Source organism: Plectropomus leopardus, chromosome 12, assembly GCF_008729295.1.
Source record: "Plectropomus leopardus isolate mb chromosome 12, YSFRI_Pleo_2.0, whole genome shotgun sequence".
Taxonomy (NCBI): Eukaryota; Metazoa; Chordata; class Actinopteri; order Perciformes; family Serranidae; genus Plectropomus; species Plectropomus leopardus.
The window spans coordinates 20118372-20140186 of NC_056474.1; the positions used below are offsets into that span (position 1 = coordinate 20118372).

General features: G+C 38.4%; 1 protein-coding gene and 1 non-coding gene across 2 annotated transcripts; one reads left to right on the plus strand and one right to left on the minus strand.

Moving 5' to 3' along the window:
- Positions 1-5370: 5370 nt before the first annotated feature.
- Positions 5371-5442, minus strand: trnap-ugg. Its single transcript has one exon. It is a non-coding gene; the product is annotated as a tRNA-Pro (tRNA).
- A 3140-nt stretch (positions 5443-8582) lies between these two features.
- On the plus strand, positions 8583-21470 carry sept2 (septin 2). Its single transcript, XM_042497329.1, has 13 exons — positions 8583-8715; positions 10449-10490; positions 11414-11528; positions 14213-14299; positions 14436-14559; positions 14805-14939; positions 15616-15733; positions 16024-16125; positions 16324-16469; positions 18011-18094; positions 19215-19275; positions 19985-20081; positions 20279-21470. The coding sequence occupies exons 2-12, from the start codon at positions 10467-10469 to the stop codon at positions 20069-20071; spliced, it is 1083 nt and encodes a 360-aa protein (XP_042353263.1). The 5' UTR covers positions 8583-8715; positions 10449-10466; the 3' UTR covers positions 20072-20081; positions 20279-21470.
- The last annotated feature ends 345 nt before the right edge of the window (positions 21471-21815 follow it).

The following is a 21815-nucleotide window of genomic DNA, read 5'->3' on the forward strand; positions in this document are numbered from 1 at the left end:
TGCGCGTGAGTCGTGCCCTGATGCTGCTGCATTATCTGACTCAGGGAATACTGGGTTTAATGGCAGCTCCTCATAAGAGTCCATACTTTTAGAGTAGATTACATTCTTGATATATAATATATGCATAACATCTTTTGTTGTTAAAAAAGACCTGAATAAAAGGCTCTGCTTCACATTGGCCTCCAAAAGTATAAAAAAAGAACCAGCTCAGTCGCCAGGTGAAAATGCATTGTACATTTCAGCAAACCACAGATATGTTGCATTTGTCCTACACATTAAATCAGTGTTTATAAGGTAACATAGCTCTGATTTCATGTATAAGAGCTGACTTTGTCATTAGGAAGTGGAGGGGGCTATGAGTAGCGTGACAGACGGCATGGCTGCCAAGCTGCAGACCACTGTTGAAGATAAAACAAACAACAAAAACTGTTGTTTTTAAGATTGTGTCACCAAGTATTTTAAGACAAAACACGATCTTTTCCTTACCATAGCCAAGTGGTTTTGCACCTAAACATAACCACAGAGACCACAATGCTGCTGAAACATCAATAAACATAACATTTCAACATATACATTACATAATACTGTATAAATGTTACATATCCGTGGTTTGCAGAAAAGTACAATGCAAATATTATTCTGGCAACTGTGTCGGCTGGACATTTTTTACTCTGCCCTGGTCATTAGTCCATCAAGTGAAAATTAACCTATTACATTTTATATTTTATACCTGAAAGTATTTTCCACCACAGGATTTTACTGTTTTCTGACATTTTATTTACCAAACAATTAATAGATTAATTGAAAAAATAACCGACAGATTAATGTACTTTGAAATGATTGTAAGTTTCAGTGCTATATCATTGTAAGTATTTGTTTGTTTTGTGTTTTTTCACTGCCCAGGTCTAAATCCTGTTTGGTTCACCTTATCAGTTCGTTAAGCTTTACCCCAGCATGATTTTTTAAATACACACTTATTTTATAAAAAGGTGTCATTTGAAGGAAATGATTCTTTTAAAAAAAACCTAGATAAAAACCTAAATGGAGTGTAAATTGGAATTATCATTTTGTACTATTATTATTATATACTAGTGAACTGGTGAATGGGTTTTCCTTTTATTAGAGAAAGTTCAGACGCACTCATACTGGACTTTGAATTTTGTCATTTCAGCTTCAAATAAATACACTGAAATCCAAAAACTACATTGAAGTCTAACAAGAGTTTTTGACACTTCTGAGCAGCCCATTAGGAAATATTTCAGGGGGAAAATCCCCCAGATTTTCAGTGCTCTGGGGGGGATTTCACTAAATCTTGTGCTTATTCTCATGACACTTAGGAAAAGTAAAGCGGTTTTAATAGCTTTCCCCCTGACACATTGATGGTGGAATATGCTTTGGCTCTGTGGTAGATAGCTTCAATCCCAAGAGGTTGAGAGAGGGAGAGAGATCTACGCGTCTCTGCCTGCCAGTACACTTTTCATAAGGCCCCATCTAAACTAAATTAATACACTTCCTCCAACATCTGAGGATAAACCTGAGGGCCACATTACTGTGGCAGCCCCTATCAGCCGGCTTGTAATACAACCGAGTCAGCAGTCAATGAGATACATTTGCAACCAGGCATTTGTCAGCGACTCAGAGCCACAGAGGGAGGAGATTTAAAATGTCCTGCAGTAAATTAAGTCCTGCTAGGAAAGTGAAAGGTGCCGGCTAAGCAGGCGGCTGCTTACTTTAAATGACAGACTGGTTACGGGGGTGATGATGGTGTGGTGATGGAGGAAGGGGGGGGGACCTCAACCAGGAGCTAGAGGGTTTTTTTCTGATTACAGCTATAACGTATTTTAAAAAATGTAAAAATGTTTGTGCGAAGAGACTGAAATGTCTTTGGAGTCATGACTAACATTTGGACTGAAAGTGATCTATACACATGAGCATATTACTGTACCGACCTCAGGAGACAATACACTTGTAAGTAGGTATTTGAGAGACTGCCTTCAACTGCAAAATGTCAATCAAATGAACACATATTGACTTGGAAGAGACTCAAAATGAACTCAAAGAGACACAAAAATGGGCAAACAACCACAAAGAGAAACACAACAACCACAAGAAGACACAAAACAATTCCAAGGAGACACAAAGCAACTAAAAATGAATACAAAATTACTACAAAGAGACAGAAACCAACTGCAAGGAGACATAGAATGACTACTAAGGGAGACAGAACGACTAAAAAAAAGATACAAACTTACCTCAAAGAGACACAACGTTACCTCAATATAACACAAAATGATCTCAAAAAGACACAAAATGACTACATAGATACACAAAACCACCACAAAGGTTGTAGTTAAAGATTCACATTAATTATCTAATTAAAGGACGCAACCTGAAGCTAATAATTAGGAGGCAGGGATACTTAGCTCTTTGTCTGATCACTGTGGGGAAGTGATTTGATGTGATTCAGTGAGATACTGGGTAAAAAAAATCCAATAATACCTTCAGGTATAAAGAGGACAATTTTAACATTAGAGTAATTAAAGTGGGGAATCAATTTGTTTGGTGTAAATCCTCTGTTTTGCCTTTTAAACAATGCAACCGTATAATAATAAATTATTGGAACGATATCTCACTGGCTTGTTATATATTTTAGTTTTAATGATTTTTTCAGCCCAAATCTTCTTAAGCAAGTCTTATTTAAACATGAGTTAACAATATGAAAAGTAGTATTACTCTCATCACTGATCACTTAGGGAAGAAATGTTCCGATTCTTTACTTAGGTAAAAGTACAAATACCACACTGTAAAAAATACAGCATTACATGTTAAAGTGCATTGAAAAAGGTAGTCCAGTAAAAGTATGCAAGTGTAATCAAGACAATGTTCTTTAACCCTTTGAAACCTGGAACAACATCAGTTTCCTTGTGCTGCATTCAGATACCTTTCACATACACCTAAACCTTGGAAATCTAAGCAAATTGGTTTGATTTCTTTTGAAAACACGGCTAAAAAGGCAATGAGCAACTTGGCAAAAGATGTTCCACAAATTTCAAGAAATTAGGAAAAGATGACAGGAAAATGATCTGAAAATAAGTTTTAAGAGCTAAAGGGAGAGCCCGAGAGGGAGAGAAAGAAAGATAATTATGTTGGTAATAATTAAATCACAATAATAAAATGACCAGAAATCCACATATTATTATTGTAATTATTGTTAACTATTCTATATTCACTTTTTTAAAACTTTTTTTTTGCCTTGTTTGTTTTTAATTACCTTTCATTCTTGTCCCTTTTTTCATAAATTTTACATCATTTTCTTGTAACTAAAAATGTGCAACTCTTTACTGTTGTATTTGGTCGAGGTGGAGCACATCAAAGCAGCGTATTTTCACGTAAAAGATTTTCGAATGAATTCATTTTCTGCCATTTTTCTTTTTCTTTCCTTTTTATTAAACTATTAGCTACAGTCCATTTATCCGCACAGGGGTTTACATATTAGCTGTGCAAAACTGTGGTGGGGACATTTAAATGAACTGCATAAGCCCAAAATGATAACGTAAATCGAACAAAAATAAAATATACAAAAAATAATAAAATCAAAGAAGAGTATTTTGTTTGCATTTTGCATTTGATTTTATAATGAAGCTTAGGAAATGAAACATGTGGCTGCAGAAAAAGTGGAAATAACACAACATGTGAAAAAACATGCTAAACACTGGTATGGTCCTTTACCTTTATCTATTGCTTTTTTCCCTAAGGAATGGGATTACAGTATCCATTTAAAAACTGAATTATCAGCAACTCCCATTCTCATTCAGAGCAGAACAGAAACCCTTTGCCATATAACAGGGCGGGTACAGGAAAGAGGCACTTATATATAAACTCACACACTTCATAGTACGAGGCCTCTCTGCAAATGACAGAGCATGGCGCCACTAAGAGGCTTATGGAAATAATGGAAATAGTGTAGCCCCTGTGGCGATGATATGCTTGCTGTAACAGAAAGGGAAAGAGACTGGTATTTACCGAGATATCTCCTGGACTCGTGTTAAGCGCAGAGCAGCTGCTGTCCTGAGCCCGACTGGAGGGAGGGGAGCAGAGATGCTGTCACAACAGCAAGCTCAGATAAGCCCCAACTGGGTGAAGACAGAAAGGCATTAAGTGAGCATATCTGCAGTCTGATGCTCCTCCTGCACCACTGGAGTAAGACTGTGCACAGAATAAGTAAAGGCAGGTGATGTCGACCCATATCAGGTGATGTCGACCCATATCATATGACTGTGTTCATTTGTAAGCATGTTTTTTTTTTTGGGGGGGGGGGGGGTTGAGAGGAACTGAAAGATGCCACAAAACTTTGTTGCATACGCTACTTTTCTTTATCCATCCTGTATCTTAACTGCTAACATTATGTATTTGGATAAACCACATAGGACTACTGTATATGCACAGTCTATGCAGTAATCTATAATTAACCTGGTTCAACATTAGTTTTCTTTTGCTGAACTGGCATTTGTACCTCTGAAACTTGGGAAAATTGGGTTGATTTTTTCCAAAAAACAGGACAAAACACGAAGAAGAAATGTCTTGAAAACTGCAAAAGGTAAATGAAATAAGTAAAGGTGTGGGTGTGTGTGTGTGTGTGTGTGGGAGGGGTGGGGGGGTGGGGGGTTGATATGATCAAAAACAAGGGAAAATGCCCAGAAAACTCTGTCTATAATTCTCTTCATTTTATAGTAAAAAAAAATATGTTACAGGAAATTTTTTTTTTTTTTTCTTTTTTTAACTTTTTGAGGTCATTTTCTTGTAGACGTTTTTCTTGTTTTGTTTTGTTTTTTTTACTTTACATTTACCTGCTTATTTTCAGGTAAATGTCTTGCAACTTTTTACTAATTTCTTGATAATCACTGGGCCATCTCTTGTCAAGTTGATTGTCGTCCCATTTCCATATGTTTTAAAAAGAAATCCACCCAGTAAAATATGTTTTGTATGAAAAGGTGGGAGATCTAACTAGAAAAAAAAAAACAAAAAAATGCAAATTGTGCACAAAAAACATTAAGTGTAGTACTGGTGAGATATAAGTCTGCCTTTCATAACTTTGTACAGTGGTGCGACAAACACCATCTTATCCTCAACACACAAAAAGGAAGAAATAGAGGAGATGGTGCTTGTCCCGGTGTGTCCAAGGTAAATGTCCTACTGGGACAATTAAGTCCATCCATCAATAAATTGTACTGCCAAGGTCCATAAGAAACCAGTATAACTATGCTCAGTTTAGCGGTCACTCTAAGTAACTCTATTTGTCCAACAAAACACGTGTAAACGTACGCAAAAAATGTGGGAAAAAACTATGTCAGAAGTAAGGGGGAAAACAATGGGCTCGTCCGGGATTTGAACCCGGGACCTCTCGCACCCAAAGCGAGAATCATACCCCTAGACCAACGAGCCACGCTACTAAGCGGGAAAAGCACAATTTATATAATTTGCACATCTAAGTGCTCGAAACATTGCCGCTGCTTCTAAAAGTTTTCTTTAAAACTGTACGGCATTTGCTGCCATTACCCGCAAGGAAAAGCATTACTGCTAGCTAGGTATCAACAGTAGCTACATAGCAAGCTATCCTGCCTGGTAACAAGTGAGCATAGTGAGATGTTAGCTAGCTAACGGTTACTCTGCACAGGAAAAAAAAAGTTACTGACAGCTTTCAAATGAGCTTAAACTGGCAAACATACATTTTTTTAAATAACAGCTTGCTATATCAACTTAAGTAAACAAGCATACCTGTTGTTTTTGTACATATACGGCAGCTATTTTATCGTATCGTACGTTGAATACCATAGCACGTTCAAATCAGTAGCTAACACAATTTAACATGTTTAGAATTAATGATAAAAACACAAAGGAGTTGTACTTACTTGAAGTTAACACAAACTCTTTCGGCTGTCAGCAGGTTATTCTATCTTTGTACAGCCCCACAATGACAATTTTTAAAATAGTTATTATATTAAAAGCAGTGGTGAAAGACATTACACTTGCTAGTTACTATCCCGATTCAGAAGGGAGCGGTGGCGCCCTCCTTTGGCCAACTATTTCTACTGCAAATTCGTAACCTACTGAGGTAACAATTGATTTAAAAAATAAATGAATAAATAAATAAATGGGGCTGCAATATTCGTCAATATTATTATTATTTTCAATTGATTAATTAATTTTATTTTTTTATTTTTATTATCATCATCATCATCATCATCATCATCACCCATTTTAAGACAGCAACATATGAACATGCTAACAACTTCAGGACTGTATGTACCAAACTAAACCCTCTGGGTTATTAGTGAAATATGGGCTATGTTTTTTTGTTTAATTAAAGACTACAGTGTTATACTGCATAATTGTCATCAGGCAATTAAAGGTCATTTTGACTTCTCACAGTAGAAAAAGCACAGGTGCCATAAATAATATTAATGATGGTCTGCTGTGTCCCTGACAGTAAAACAGACAGCATTCACAATTTGAGGGGCCTGAAATTGAAACAGTTAAATGGAATTCTGCCATGGTTAATTTAATCATTATCACCTGTGCTTTTTCTTAAAGTGACACAATATGTTTTTGGTATCTTGCCAACCATGCACAGGACCTGTACTGAAACTTGTGAATAGTGTTAATGACTTTGTGATAGAAATTTAGGAGGACACAGTCTTATTTACCTTTCTATTCCAGGTAACTCAATTTTTCAAAACACACAAGCAAACTAAATGTGGACTAAGCATCAACAACAATCATGAGAATAGTGCGCCCCAGTCCAAAACTCGGAAATTAGTTAACATGTCTGCAATACTAAAAAGTTAATCGGGGTGCCCAGTAGTTCAGTTGCTAAAGCTGGCGATCTAGTTTCAGAGGACTGTTGTTGTTGTTTTTTTCAAAAGGATAACAATCCTTCAAGATGCTCCCATTTCTCACGAGGCATTCACTAGCTCTGCATTTTAACTCCATTTGCCGTTCACAGTCTGAGACAATGAGCACAAAAAAATATACAAGTATGGACAAAACAGTAATAATAACAATACAATATAAACCAAAGTAAAAAAACAACAATTAAACATTAATAACAAAAAAAAAAAAAGATAAAGAGATGCCTAGATTTCTGGCATTTCTCACATTTATAGGGTGTATAGATAATGTTGGTACATGAATATTTCAGGATACCCATAATAATATTTTCTGGGCTCTGGCAATTTCACCATCTCAGTTTGATACCATTACATGTATTCTAGGGTTTGACAGAATATTGGCCTGACTGATTATTGGGGCCAATATTTGGGCATTTTGCTGATGATCTGTATCGGCATATTATTTTTAATGATAAATACTTCATAGATATTATTACACCCCAACAAGACTCAATAAAATGGGTCTAATTAAAGACAGTTTAAGTTGGAAATGTAAAGCAGAACATGGTACATACATACATGCATTTTGGGAATGCCCCATTGTGTTTCCCTTATGGAGAAATGTTCTGGAATTTATGAGTAACTGGTTGAAATTTGATCTGCCCACATCACCAAGGTTGTGTCTTCTTGGACAGAACAGTAGTGCCACAGTTAAGTAAATCTGCATTTAGAGTATTAATAACTGGCGTAACTACCTGTACCCGGATGATTCTTAGATGCTGGAAAGAACCTCAAACTCCCACACTGAAAATGTGGAAGGAACAAATGATGGAAATAGTTGCATGTGAAAAGATGCTGGGAAGACTGAGCTGCAAAAATGACATGGTGAAGGAACAATGGGACAGCCTTAGTGGATATATATGGGACTTGACCTTGGCAAGAACATGAGGGTGTAATACAATATTATGCCATTATTGTCATGTGCTAATGCCCACCAAGTTATAATGAAATAATGAGCACTACTGTGTCAATGTCTGTTTGGCTACCTGCCTGTTTTTATTTATTTTAGGTTGTTTTTGTTTCTCCTGTTTGTATAATTCTCTATTGTAGAACTTGACCAAGTATGCAGGTTCTGCCAAAATTGTCTCGTGACTCTACATGAATAGAAGAGATGTTCAATAGTTTCAGGTTCCTCCAGACAGAAAACGCAGGCTTCGACCTCAAATCCAAATCTTTTTTTTAAGAGTTTCTGCTGCAGGGTAATAACTATTAATAATTTTATATTGTACTTCTTTTACTTTTGGTGGAATTGGCCATTTTAAATATTTGAAGTATTTATCTGTGCTACACAAAACGTTGTTTATTCTAATTTTTGCAGTTTTAGTATAATCATGAAAAAATTTACACTTGAAAGCTTTTCTAATAAAATGGTTGTTACATTTTCTATCACTAATATGCAATTGGTCAATTTTTAACTCTGGTATGACCGCTTGTATTCTTGATTGAGAGAGTGTGTTTTGTATTAAATGTATTAAAGCAAGAGGTATTGCTTTGCATATTCTGCTGAATTCTCTATAAGAACATTGAACATCAAATTTTTCTTTAAAGGTATTAAAATGTAAGAAATTTCCATGGTGTATGGAGATGTTGCTGTGCAGTGTTGGCCTGCTGCTCTCCTCTCGCCCAGTGCATTGTGGTCTGTGTGCTAAAGGAAGCAGCTGCAGCGGAATCTGAAGAATTTGAGGTGTCCGCCAAGTCTAGTCTTCATCGTCGGCTGGTCTCTCTGTACCTCCATCTGCACTATAACACTCTCTGCGGCCACACTGAGGTAACACTGCTTATTTCTCTAATTCATTACTTATTTATCACTAATTTGAGTCAGTGCTGGCGGCATCGTAGGGTTAAACCTGCGACGCTAACATTAGCTAAAGTTAACATCCTGCGGGAGAAGCTACTCGGCTAACGTTAGTTTTAACGTTACGCTAAGCTTGTCTTTGTACCGCTTCACTGAACAGCTAGCGATGGCTGTTAGCTCGGTAAATAACTTTGATCTGGACTCGTCTACAAGAAGAAGAAGAATCACTGAATAGCTTGTTTTCAAAGGCAAATGTTGGTATCAGTCACACCCACTGGGTTGTTCGTGTTACCGTTATCATAGCCGCTGCTAATTAAGCAGCTAATTCCCATTGTAATAACGGTAGCTAAATAGCTAACGTTAAATTTAAGGAAATGGGCTCGGATGTACGTTTTAGTGAAAGTTACGTATTTCTCTGTTGAATCAAGTAGACATCGCTTTTTACATTATCTCAAACTAGCTTTTAAACTACCCTGGACACATATATTCGGCTCATGTGCTGTCAAAAATATGCATTTTATTCCATCCTAATACTAAGTGCTATGGGTGTGTTTTAGACCATTTCAGATTATTGACTCTAGGAGCTACGAGAACCAAGATTTTCGTGTAAGGAGCTAGACTGAAGAGCGAGACCGAAAAGCAAGTTGAGGGAAAAAAATATTGAAGAATTATTTTCTTAATGATCTCTCAATTACTTATCCATCAATGCAGTGCCTCGTTAATTATTTTTGGTGACACCCATTCTACATATTATAAGATATCTAGTAGTTAAAGTTGTAGGTAACTGGACTTCAGTTTGTACATAAAGAGATTTCTTAATTATACTTGTTTTCATTGTTACATTAAAGCTCTTATAAGAAACCATTAGAAATACGACAAAGGTTGTTTGTAGTTCTGGGTCAACAGATTATCGGCCCTGCCGATAAATGGAGCCAATGTTTGGCATGTTGACTACTATTTGTAGCTGTATTTTATTTTAATGATTGCTGTATATTATGTTGAACATTTCAGTTTGGATTAAACATTTTCTAAAGGCAAAAGAATTTAAACAAAGTTTTGTGTTGGGGATTTTTATATTCGAAATTCCAAATATTGACAAGGAATTTAAATTTTTATTTTAAATTGTATTGGTTTAGTCAGTCTTATTAACTACTAATAATCGGCCCTGACAAAACCAATATCGGTAGACTCCTACTATTAAGAAACATTTAATGAATGCAAGAAGATTGCTTGTAGTGATGTGTTGGCATGTGCAGTTTTAATAGCAAAATCCTCTTTTGCAGTTATGTTTTTCTCTTTACTGTGATATGAGTGTTTGAATATAACACACTGACTTAACCACAACACCACAACCAGCTCTCAGGCTGTAAACATATGATGCCATTTGGGATTAATAGCATCAGCATGGCTTAATCCTCAAATAATAGCTTTATAGTGGGATGCAGCTGTAATGCAGCTATCATAGCAGGAAAAGCATTTTTTTTTGTGGTGAGACACAGCACTCTCACAAGCCTCTCAGCACAAACCAGACTTCCTGTCTCTCACACACTCTCATAGTCAGGCCTGTAAGTGTGCGCCTTAATGAATAAGCTTCATTTCAGAAAAGGTCCATAGATACCACAAGAATTATAGCAAAATTTGAGTATCCTCAGGGTGCTTTAGTAACTTTCTCAGTATGTAATGCAGCTTTTCGTCTTTTCTTTCAGGTGTAACAAGGAGAAAAAATGTCTCAGGCCGACAAAATGAAGGTGAGTCTCGGCAAACAGAAACCAGATAATACATTTGTACCGCTGCTGTTCGCAGTATGCTACTTCTGCTTCAGTGACTGTCCTTCTCGATTAATGGTGAAGCAGTAATAGTGAAAAGAAAGTAAGCTTTGTGTGTAATATGCCCTTAAAATCTTAGGATACAAACATTGAGCCCAGACCTTTTTTAACTGAGCATTCTCATGTGTCGTTTCAGTGGAACATTTTGTGCCTCCGTGCTTTTTCGCACATTAATTTTCTGCTCTGTGTTGCTGTTAAAAACACAGATATTAACCTCTGGATGTCGGTTAGGTCACTCAGACATATGCTCTGTGTGCTGCCCGCCATCCTTGTGACTCACTGATATAGCTGTATGTGGGTTGAAAGGCCCAAAGGCAGAGCCAGAACACACTGCTTATCAGGCTTATCAGTCATGACCTTTGCTGAAAGCACGGGGAAGGGAGGGTTCATAAATCTTGCAAGATTGTGTGGCCAAAATGAGCAAACTAAATAAAGAAATTGTACCCTTTTGTATTCGATTTGACATTGCCATTGTGTGGATTGTCACAGTTGGCCTACTTTTCATGGGACGCACTATTTGTAGAAAAGGGCCGTAAACAGTGGAATGATGGGTGGACGTTTTTTTTGCAAACAGACGACAGAGGACTCACCGTAAATATCCTGGCTGTTCATGAACAGATGTCTCCTCGGTGGTTTCTACTCTAGCACTAATAACTGGCTGTCATGTTATTTCTACAATAATAGTCAAACCATGTTAAACTTAAACCTGTTTTGCAACAAGAACTTGTTTCAACTGAAGTAATACTTATGTGTAAAGCTGTGTTCTTTCATCCTGAATTTTAATGTCACCAAACAAGGTTTTCTTAAAAATAATGACACTCCTGTTTTTACTTTTTTTTCTACAGCAGGGCCAGTTCAACAACCCTGAGACCCCAGGGTACGTTGGATTTGCCAACCTGCCTAATCAGGTTCATCGCAAGTCCGTAAAAAAGGGATTTGAGTTTACATTGATGGTGGTAGGTGAGTGTGTCGTCTCTTTTTTCCAGGCCTTTTCTCATGTTGTCATCATGCAACACAGGTTTTATTAATTTGGAAATTATAGTGTATCTCAGTGATAACAAGCTTCATGCTAGATAGTTAGAGTAAAGACGAACATTCGAGGAATGTGTTTTATTTATTTTTTTACTTGTGAATTTGTTTTGTGATAAACTTATGATAGGATCTTGGCAGTCAGCCTGCAAAATGTTTTGTCGATTTGCTTAGTTTCTTTTGTTTGTATGCTGAGAGTAAGCACAGTGTTTTCTCTTTAGTAATGCATAGGTGTCATCTAATATGCATGAATGCTTTTGGTCTGTACAAAAAGGCAGATGTCACGTCAGTGTAGTTGCTCAGCTGGTGTCAGCGTAAACTCTTGATGTGAGCACTGTGACTGTGTGAGCCTCCCTGCTTGTTGGTAAGGGGGGAGGGTAGAAGCTCCCCTGAACGCTGCTCATCCTTTTGCTTTAAAATAAACCAGAGAGGAATGCAGCCAGCGGGCCTCGAGGGATTGATTCACACAGTGGATGAGGCCTGCTGGTCCCTCTGCTGCAAGAATACTCATTGAGTGCTTATTTAACCTTCTGTGTGACTCTGGTTCTTAAATAAATCAGTGTTTTCCTGTGCAGTACTTGTAGATAGTCGCAGTTCTCCCCCACAGATAGAAATAGTATACTTACTATATTTTTTTTCTTCTCAGGATGCATCACTTTCTATTCTTGTACTAAAACACTTGAACTTTTTTTCTCGAAAGTAACTCCTCCAAATGCACCTGAGACTGTAGTGTATTTAATGTTTGTGTTGATTAAAATGTTCCATGCTAGACTTTCTGGGAAGTTGCCAGATTAAAACGTAGTAAAGACTTCTACAAATCTTTTGTCATGGCTTTGGTGGGAACCACCGTAGCAGCATTCCTGGGTAAAGCACACAAGCTTTAGGTTGTTTACGTCTCAGCATCTGTAACTCTGTGACTGTGAGACATGAGGAAAGAGCTTCATATGTCTGTTACATATAGTTTCTTAAATTTCCCACACTGCTGTTGCTCAAAGCTGTACCAGATAACTTTTATAAAATTAGATTTTTGTCTCATATGTTGAAACTGTCAATACATCTGCACAGCATTACATGACATAGATCTGTGTCTTAGCTTCTCATTGCATGTGCAGGAATCCACAGCACGTAAAAGACAACAACCAATCAGGACCCAGGAGACTCTGAACGCGGATGTCAATCATGTCAATCACTGCCCATGAACTGTGGTCAGACTGTCAAACTAGGCAGTGCTGACCAAATATGAGTCCTGAACATTCTTTTACTGCACTGCCTATTTCTTACCTTAAATGTTTTCAGAAACATATTTTAGTGTACTGTTTAGCTGTAGAATGAGAAAGTTTGTGACCTGGCTGCCATTTAGAAAACAATTGAGCTGAAACCAAGCACCGTCCACTGGCTGGTGTAAACGTTCTCATTTAACAGCTAAACAGTACACTAAAATATGTTTCTGAAAACATTTGAGGTGAGAAATTTAATATTTGATCAGTGCTGCCTAGTTTGACAGTTGGACCGCAGTGCATGAGTCGTGATTGACATAATTTAGAGCTGCATTAGAGACTGCTCCGATCTGATTAGTTGTTTGATGTGCACTGACATAGATTCTAAAAAATGCTATTAGAAGCACCAGGGGAAACAGGAATATGATCTTTTTTTCACAGATGATTGTACCACTGTGTGGTTGTAGTGACAGTTTTAGCAAATGTGACAAAAAGTTACTTATATAAAAGCTGTAGCTTTAAGCTAAACTGCTGCTGTAGTTTTATGTTGTAAGGTAGTACGGTATACTGTCGTTTTATGGATTTCTCAGACAGAAATGAGACATATGGTCTGTTCGACTCAAACAGTGCTCCGTGAGTCTGCAAAAAATCTGAGGAAATATATTTTTAGTCCGGCACAAGGATTAATCCCAGTCTTGGAATCGGGCCATCAGCTTTTATTTTTAAACTTCATCACTCAAACTGTGGATGTTTGATTGTCCATCCAACTGTCTTGTGTGCACAGTAGCTCTGCACATATTGGTGGTATAGAGTCAGTCTCAGGGACAGCCAATCAAGATTTTGTTCAATATATATTGTTAGTTCCTACATAATCAGACGATATTAGCAGAGACATTCAAATAACACCACTTTTACGAGTATTTAGTGTACAATTTCTTTAATCCAGTAAGTCGAGCAAGAAGAGGAAATTCAGGTTCTTAGTTCTTGCTGCAAGTGTTTGTGAGAGTGAAACTATCCAGTGGTTGACGAGTGTTCACCTGAGTGCTGCTGACTGATTATAAACACTTCCACTCTTTCCGAGGCTCTAGGGTTGTTTAATCAGCCACCTGACACTGTTCTGGGAAAGATTAATGCTGAAGTCAGATTTAGTGTCATGTATTTCCGTGTGGTGCACGGCCTCCTGTGCGTCACAGGCTGATGTCTTGTTTCCTGCAGCACAGTGAGGATCGCCTTTGTTCTACTCATCAAAACTGAGCTCTGTATTAAAAGAGGTTTGCACCAACATGAGCCTGACAGTGCTTTAGTCATTTTTTGGCAGTTTTGTTATATTAATGTAATGTTTCTTTTCTTCTCATACTGATGTTGACAGATTATTCAATTTTTCTCTGTTGTCTAAAGGTGAATCTGGACTTGGGAAATCCACCTTAATCAACAGCCTGTTCCTCACCGACCTTTACCCTGAGAGAGTCATCCCTGGAGCAGCAGGTCAAACAAATGCACTTTATGACCCTTATTTATAAAGCATTTTGTGAAACCTATGTATTAAAAGCACATAATCGTAGACTGACCCAATCTTTACTTGCTGTTATGAGTTCCTGGATTTTTTTTCTCCGTCTAACAGAAAAGATAGAAAGGACGGTTCAGATTGAGGCGTCGACGGTAGAAATTGAGGAGCGAGGAGTGAAGCTCCGTCTCACTGTGGTGGACACACCAGGATATGGAGACGCCATCAACAGCCAAGACTGGTATGAAATATTTTTAGGTTGTATGCTGATGAGGAGATGAGGTGATTTTAAATTTAAATTACCCAGTGTGATCCTAAACAGTGATGAGACACAGTCAAAAATGTTTGCTCTAATATTTTAAGAATTTATTCATCTGGGCTAATGATTCTAGTATTTAGTGGATATGGTACTGGTATTAATTAGTTTTTGCATAATACTGTGATACATACTATATCTTTAATATGAAGTATATTTTTCTAATCCAGTTTCAGCACCATCATCAGCTACATTGATGACCAGTTTGAGCGCTACCTCCATGACGAGAGCGGTCTCAATCGGAGACACATTGTTGACAATAGAGTTCACTGCTGCTTCTATTTCATCTCTCCGCTTGGCCACGGGTGAGTTCTGCAATACATACCTAAACACTTACAGACAGGGCTGTGATGATAGCTGAAAGTTGTAATAAACATCACATACTCTTACACTAAAGTTGTAAAAACGCGCAGTGTTCTCCCTGGCGTTATACTGTGGATGTAACTTCAGTTGTATGAGTATGAGAACTGCTAGGAGAGGAGAGGGAATGAGACCGAACCCTGGCAAGAGAAGTGACCGTCATAGTTTAAATAAATGCAGCTCAGTGAGGATACATTTCATACACCAGTCTTCTATAACACGCGGACCTGCAAATTCACATTCAACACACGCTGAACTGATAAACCAGAGAATTATACCGACATATTTATTATGCATATGTGCATAATACTCTGTGAATATAGCACCAAGTGTGGGTGGGGGTACTGTAAAGTCCAAATGAAAAACTAAGTGTAATTTTCAGGGGCAGTAAATCACCTAACTGCAGTGATACTATGCTTATTTACCCGCGGTAAAAAAAAAAAAACATAGTCAAATCCCTGCTTACATGGCTTTTCAGTTAGCCAAATTTGCACAGAAGTTTCTTTCTATTTTAACAACCATATTTATTATGCCCTCTTCACTGTCTGATTTTCATCAGTACTTTTTTGAATTCTGTTGTCTCTCTTTGAACTTGTGCCTGTCTGTTTCCTGTCCTGTCAGCCTGAAACCCCTGGATGTTCAGTTTATGAAGGCCATTCACAATAAGGTCAACGTGGTTCCTGTCATCGCCAAGGCAGACACGCTCACCCTCAGAGAGAGGGAGAGGCTCAAGCGCAGGGTGAGGACAACACAGTCACCCATTGTTTTGGATCTTTTCAAGTTCCTGAAATAAACGGCAGCTATCATGTGCTCATTATCACTGCTGTGGCCATCCAGTGTATGAAAACACTGTTTGTACCCAAAGAAACAATGTCTAAAACCAAAAGGCAGATAAATAACAGTGAGACAGAAAGAGTCAAGGCAGAGTAGTGAGAAGGGCAAAACAAGGATGTCATTTACAGAATGTACCACTACATAACTGGTAATAAAAGGGTGATAATAAGCCCGTGTTTTGTCTTTTCGGAAAAGATTCTGGATGAGATTGATGAACACGGTATCAAGATTTACCACCTTCCTGATGCTGAGTCAGATGAGGATGAGGACTTCAAAGAGCAGACAAGAATCCTCAAGGTAAACTCTCCTCTCTTTCAAAACTTTTCATCCCTAAATGAATATTGCTTCCTTAATACCAAACTTGAGTCGGTGTATTTTTTTTAACCACAGCAGCGTAGCAGAAGAGTAAAAGAAGGCAGCTTTGTATCCTCTACTAACATTGGTTTAAAGTGTTGTAATTATTTATGAACCAATTACACTACTCCTCTTTTCCAGGCCAGCATCCCTTTCGCTGTGGTGGGATCCAACCAGCAGATTGAGGCCAAAGGGAAGAAGGTGAGGGGCCGCCTGTACCCCTGGGGAGTGGTGGAGGTGGAGAATCCAGAACACAACGATTTCCTCAAGCTGCGGATTATGCTGATGTGAGTGGTAGAAGAGGCTTTATCCCTCTGCTTTTCTTTTTTCCTTAAAATGTTAGTGATAAGGTTGTCAGGTCATATTAAAAGCTACTGAGCTACCAAACTTTGTATAGTTTTGTAAAGTTACCTATCGGTTTTCCTACAAATGCTGCAGGAAGAAACCATAGCTAGCTTATGGAGATTGTTAGTTTGGCGGGATGCCTTTAAACATAATAAAAGCATGGCTATTTTTTGTCTAGGAAGCTTACTAACTGAGTGAAATGACCTGGAAGTGTTTCGTGGGCAGCTATGATAAGACCTGGTCAAATTCTCTTAACGCTAAGGAAGAGAGCTCCAATGCTTCCTGTCTTACGTCCTTTAGCACAGGATACATTGGACCATCATTTATCAAAGGAAAGGAGATAATGCTATCCCGCACTTCCTCACTGCAGCAACTTTTAGCAACAGCGCACCATTTGGCCGTTCATGAAAACAAATATATCTATCACGTATAAATTAAACAGTTCTTTTAATACAGTCGTACTAATTTGGATGCATGTTGACAGGAGGAAGAGTGTAAACAACCGTACTCAATGTGCCAAAGTTTTCAGACGCATTATGATCTGATCACTCAGACCATTTCAGGAGGTGGTCTGGGACGCGTTTGACTTCATATCTTTTGAAGTGTAACCGCTAATACGTCCTGATGCGTCCTCGACTAAGGACTGCGTCAGCAATGTAGGACGTGGTGGTTGTTTTGGTGACACAAAAAAATGCTATTCATGACTAGGTTCATGTTAGCAGTAACGTGTAGACAGTAATGAAACCTGAACACAAATGGTCAGCTAGAGACACATAATAGATAGAGGTATGAACAGGAATGTGTCTCAGCTGTCGATTGGTGTTTGGATCATTAAAACACATATTAATACCTTGTATAAAAAGGCTGTAAGATGAGCCTTATGTTGTTAACCTTCAGACCCACGTCATTAACACTCACCACTGTAAGTTTTCAGAAGACAAAGACACAAATGATTGATTCCAGAGGGGGAATTCAATTTTGTCACTCTTTTGTTATTTGTGTTACATACACACAGGTCTGCAATACACATAAATGCACAAACAGGACATGCATTAAATGGAGAGACTTTAACTAACAACCCCCGGTTCCCAAGCCTGGTCCCACAGGACCGAGCTGCTGCTGTTCCTTTTTTCCTGGTCCTCATAAATTCTCCCTCACATCTGTCTCTGACCTCAAGACGTTTTCCATTGAGGTCAAGGAAAATTGTTCAGGAAGTAATTTTTTTGACTATTGGACCACCTCCCAAATAAGCCCCTGCCAATAGCTTTTTTTTTTTTTTAGGAGTAGCTTACAAGAAAACATGTAGCCAAGGCAGTAAAGGAGAGAGGTAGATACTGACAACACTGAATAAAGACATTTCTCATGTAATGCTGCACTCCATCACCAGACTGCCTCTGCCCAGGACTAAAAGAACAGATTTTCTTTTTCAAAATGACAGTACAAAGGGTATTCATTGGCTGTTGACTTTCTCACAACTCCACAGCACTCACATGCAGGATCTACAGGAAGTGACCCAGGACCTCCACTACGAGAACTTCCGCTCGGACCGCCTCAAACGGGGTGGCAGGTTGTCCTCCCATGGTTACGTTCTGCCTCTGTCTCCTGCGTACGTACTTGTCTGTCAGCCTGCTTTTCTGCACCTCCCCCCCACCTCAAACAGCTTCTGATAAGACGTATATAATTAGTACAACACAGAAATGTCACAGTCAGTCAGTCACATGTGCACAACAGACACCACAGATGTTCCAGTAATAAAAACCCAGCGGAAACAATCGGAGCTGTGTATATGGAAGCTGAGTGACAAGATTAATTTATGTGTAATGGATCATATTCTTCCAGTTAATCTTGTGTTGTTTATACAGTAGCATATTGTTGAACTGGTGTCATTCTGTAGCTCTAACTCATCATTTTGCATGTCCTCTACATCAGTTAGGCCGTGGTCCCCAAGCAGGAGTAAATTTAAAGCTGCGGGCCGTAGTGGGTTGTGGTTTTTCATGGTTAGTTGGTAGCTAAATGGCATGTGTAGTCTGAGTATCTTTAGAGGTCATAAGCAGGATTACTGTGTGTGTCATTTAACATAGTGTGGACATATCATCATTTAACCCTCAATGTAGACCCAAAAGATTCTTTTAGACTTTCCTCCAATGCCAGCCCGGGATACGGCAGTAGCTTTCACATTGCCTCGCCATCTGTCCAATGATGGCGGTCTGGTCTTGACTTGTCCAATCCCATGAGTGGACTGTTGGAGGTACTGCTGTTTTTTTTTGGTTCATTTGGGGGAGGTAACGCTGTTCCCCTCACTCTCGCACTCGCTGCTTCTCTCTTGAATCTTCCTGCTTTCATCTCTTTGTAGTTATTTGTCGTAGCTGCCCACTTTTCTCTTCTGCAAAGAAAAACTAACCCACTGACCCCTTCTTCACCTTCTCAGTGTGGCTTTTGTCATGTTTGCCTCGTGCTACTTATAATGGTTCAGTGTGCACTCTCAGGCGTGCACACAGACACAAACATCTCTGCTGACTCAGATGTTAAAAAGCTATATATAAATAATCACATGGTGATTTTGCATTCCTAACATCCGATTGTGCTTTTTAATCAATGATTATTTGTTAATTGGCATACATGCTGCAGAAATATCAGAGGTCGACTGTTGCATTTAACTTCAAAAGTAACTAGTTGTGTTGCTGCAGAAAGGGACCGGAGCCGGAGGAAATGGACAAGGACATGATCCTCCAGGAAAAGGAGGCTGAGGTGAGAGATTTCAGCCACTGCTCCTTGTTATTTATTTTTTTATTTATTTAACGTTATCATTTTGTGGGTGAACTTTTCCTTTAAACGATAAGAATAATTCTTTCTGTTTTCTGTTTTGATCTCATAATACCTGTGTTAAACTGGTAAAGGATTCAGGTTCACAGGTGGTTTCTCTTGCAGTTGTCCCAGTCGTTTCTAGACAACGAACAACTGACAGACATTAGTGAGACACGTAAAATCCAGATGTTTAAGGAATTGTGGTTTGTTTGAAGTGCGCAGTGGTAGAAGAACTCTTCACATCCTTTATTAAGTAAATGTACAAATACCACACTGTAAAAATACTCTGTTGCAAGTTAATGTCGCGTATTGAAAGTTTAGTAAAAGTAAGTAAGTATATTCAAGACTCAGATGTCTACCAAAATAAATCAACTAATCATTGCAGCTACACTTAAATAAACTGTAATCTAATTTATAACAAAACATCATATTCTTTAAACTGTTGTTTTTATGCAGAAATCTTAATCTGTACATTAACAAAAGCGTTCAGATAAATGTAGTGAAGTAGAAAGCACCATATTTTCTTCTGAAATGTGGTGGAGAAAAGTATAAGGTGCCATGAAAAATGAAAAATGTGCTTAGTTAAACTGCACCACTGGAAGGTGGGGTTGTTGTCTCCCTGTTTAACGTGTTGACGTTCTGTGTCGCGCAGTTGAGACGAATGCAGGAGATGATTGCCAAGATGCAGGCCCAGATGCAGAAGCAGGGAGACGGCGAGGGAGACAGCCCCCATGCGTGAAAATGATGTGGTATGAGAAAGACCCACAGATACACTCAACACTCACTCTAATGCAGACACACTGCTCACACCGCAACAAATGAGACACCTAATTTCCAGCTTTTGTAAATTAGACTCCTAAATGAAACTGCGTTATCTGTGATTTTGGTCCTCTGTGTGTCCGGGCTTAATTTTCGTAACCTTTTTTTTTTTTTTTCTCCTCTGCAGGTATTTGAGCCCCTGCTCGAGCTTGACTTGAGAGAACGTGTAAAGGGTGTCTGGTTTTTGACCCGTACTGCTTGCCACTATTTTTATTCCAATCCAACATGGGATATGGAGTCATTTCTTGTTTTTATACATACAGTCTAGTATATTCAAACAGTATTATGTTTATATATTTTCTCACGGTTCTTTTTCTTTTTTCTTTTATTTTGCCAGTTACTCAAATGAAGTCACGTGACCCATCTTTAAAAAATGGTGGCATATATCTTTGATACAGACTGTTACTTTTCCATTTTTTGTTCCCTTATCATGTTTTTTTTTTTTTGCTATTTAGAAAACCAAAGTACTGCTGCTTGTATGAAGTGCTTTTAGTTCTAAATCATTTCTCAAAGCACGTGCTAACCTTCGCTCTGTGAAAGAGCTTCATTGGAAGAGTGAGAGAGACTGTGGTGGAAACTAGTAGCAGAAGTAGCTTTTTGCGCCATTGTTATGCCATAATCTCAATATTCATTGTGTCAAGAGAAAACATGTTTTTCGCTGGTTTAGAAGTGACCGCACAAGCTGTCCATTGAAAAGTCCAGTGTTGATCATATTATCATCTGCATGCAACTCTCGACCCCGTCTGGTCAAATTTTCAGGTGAATTTTCCCTTTAGTGCTGTGCTGGGATCAGCTTCATCCCTCTACTGTCCAAATCGTATCCATTGGTGCAATTCTCAGATCAGTGTCTTTAAGTACAACAACATTCAAGTGTCATTAAGCTCCTTTTAAGTTTGATATGAATAGAAAACTGTGACCCGTGACCTCTTACAGTCTTCCTGTAGACCTGACAGATGAAGGACGTGCAGATCAGGTGTGATGCCTGTCTTTGGTGCTTTCAATCAACTAGAAGTAATTCCTGTGTAAAGTGAAGTCATGTGCCAGGGAGCGTTAACTGTTTTGTGTTTTCATTGATGCAGTGAGATTTAAGAGGTAATAACTTATACCGGTCCCAACTGCTGAGTACTTTGTGGTTTCCATGACCACGGAGGTTAATAGTGACCCGATGAGGTCAGCGTAGCCAACGTTTCCCTCACCAGCCAAGATGTGAGTTCTTGACATTCCTCTTTGTGCTGTTTTTATCCAATATTAAAGCACCAAATATTGTTCTTGATGCATATATTGTAATAAAAGTTTTATTAAACTTTATTAATCTCTAATGTGGCTGGAGCCTTTTTTTTTTTATGGATATATCTTGTCCAGTTACAACATGCTGAGTCACAGCATGAAGCGTCTCCTCACTGCTTGTTTCAGTGAGATTAATTGCCTGTGACAAAGTGACCCTGTCCTCGCCAACAGGGCCTCAGTAATTAGAGTACAGTGTGTGTAGGAAGGTTAATTACCCGAAACCTCATGCTTACAAGCTTTTTTGTGGTTGTTAAAGAAGAGAACACGAAAATGGTAATACCGTTATAATCCAACAATTAATAAAGGAAATACATTTAAAGGGCGGCTCACCCCAAAAGCAAAAACACATATTTTTCCTCTTACCTGTAGTTTCCTGT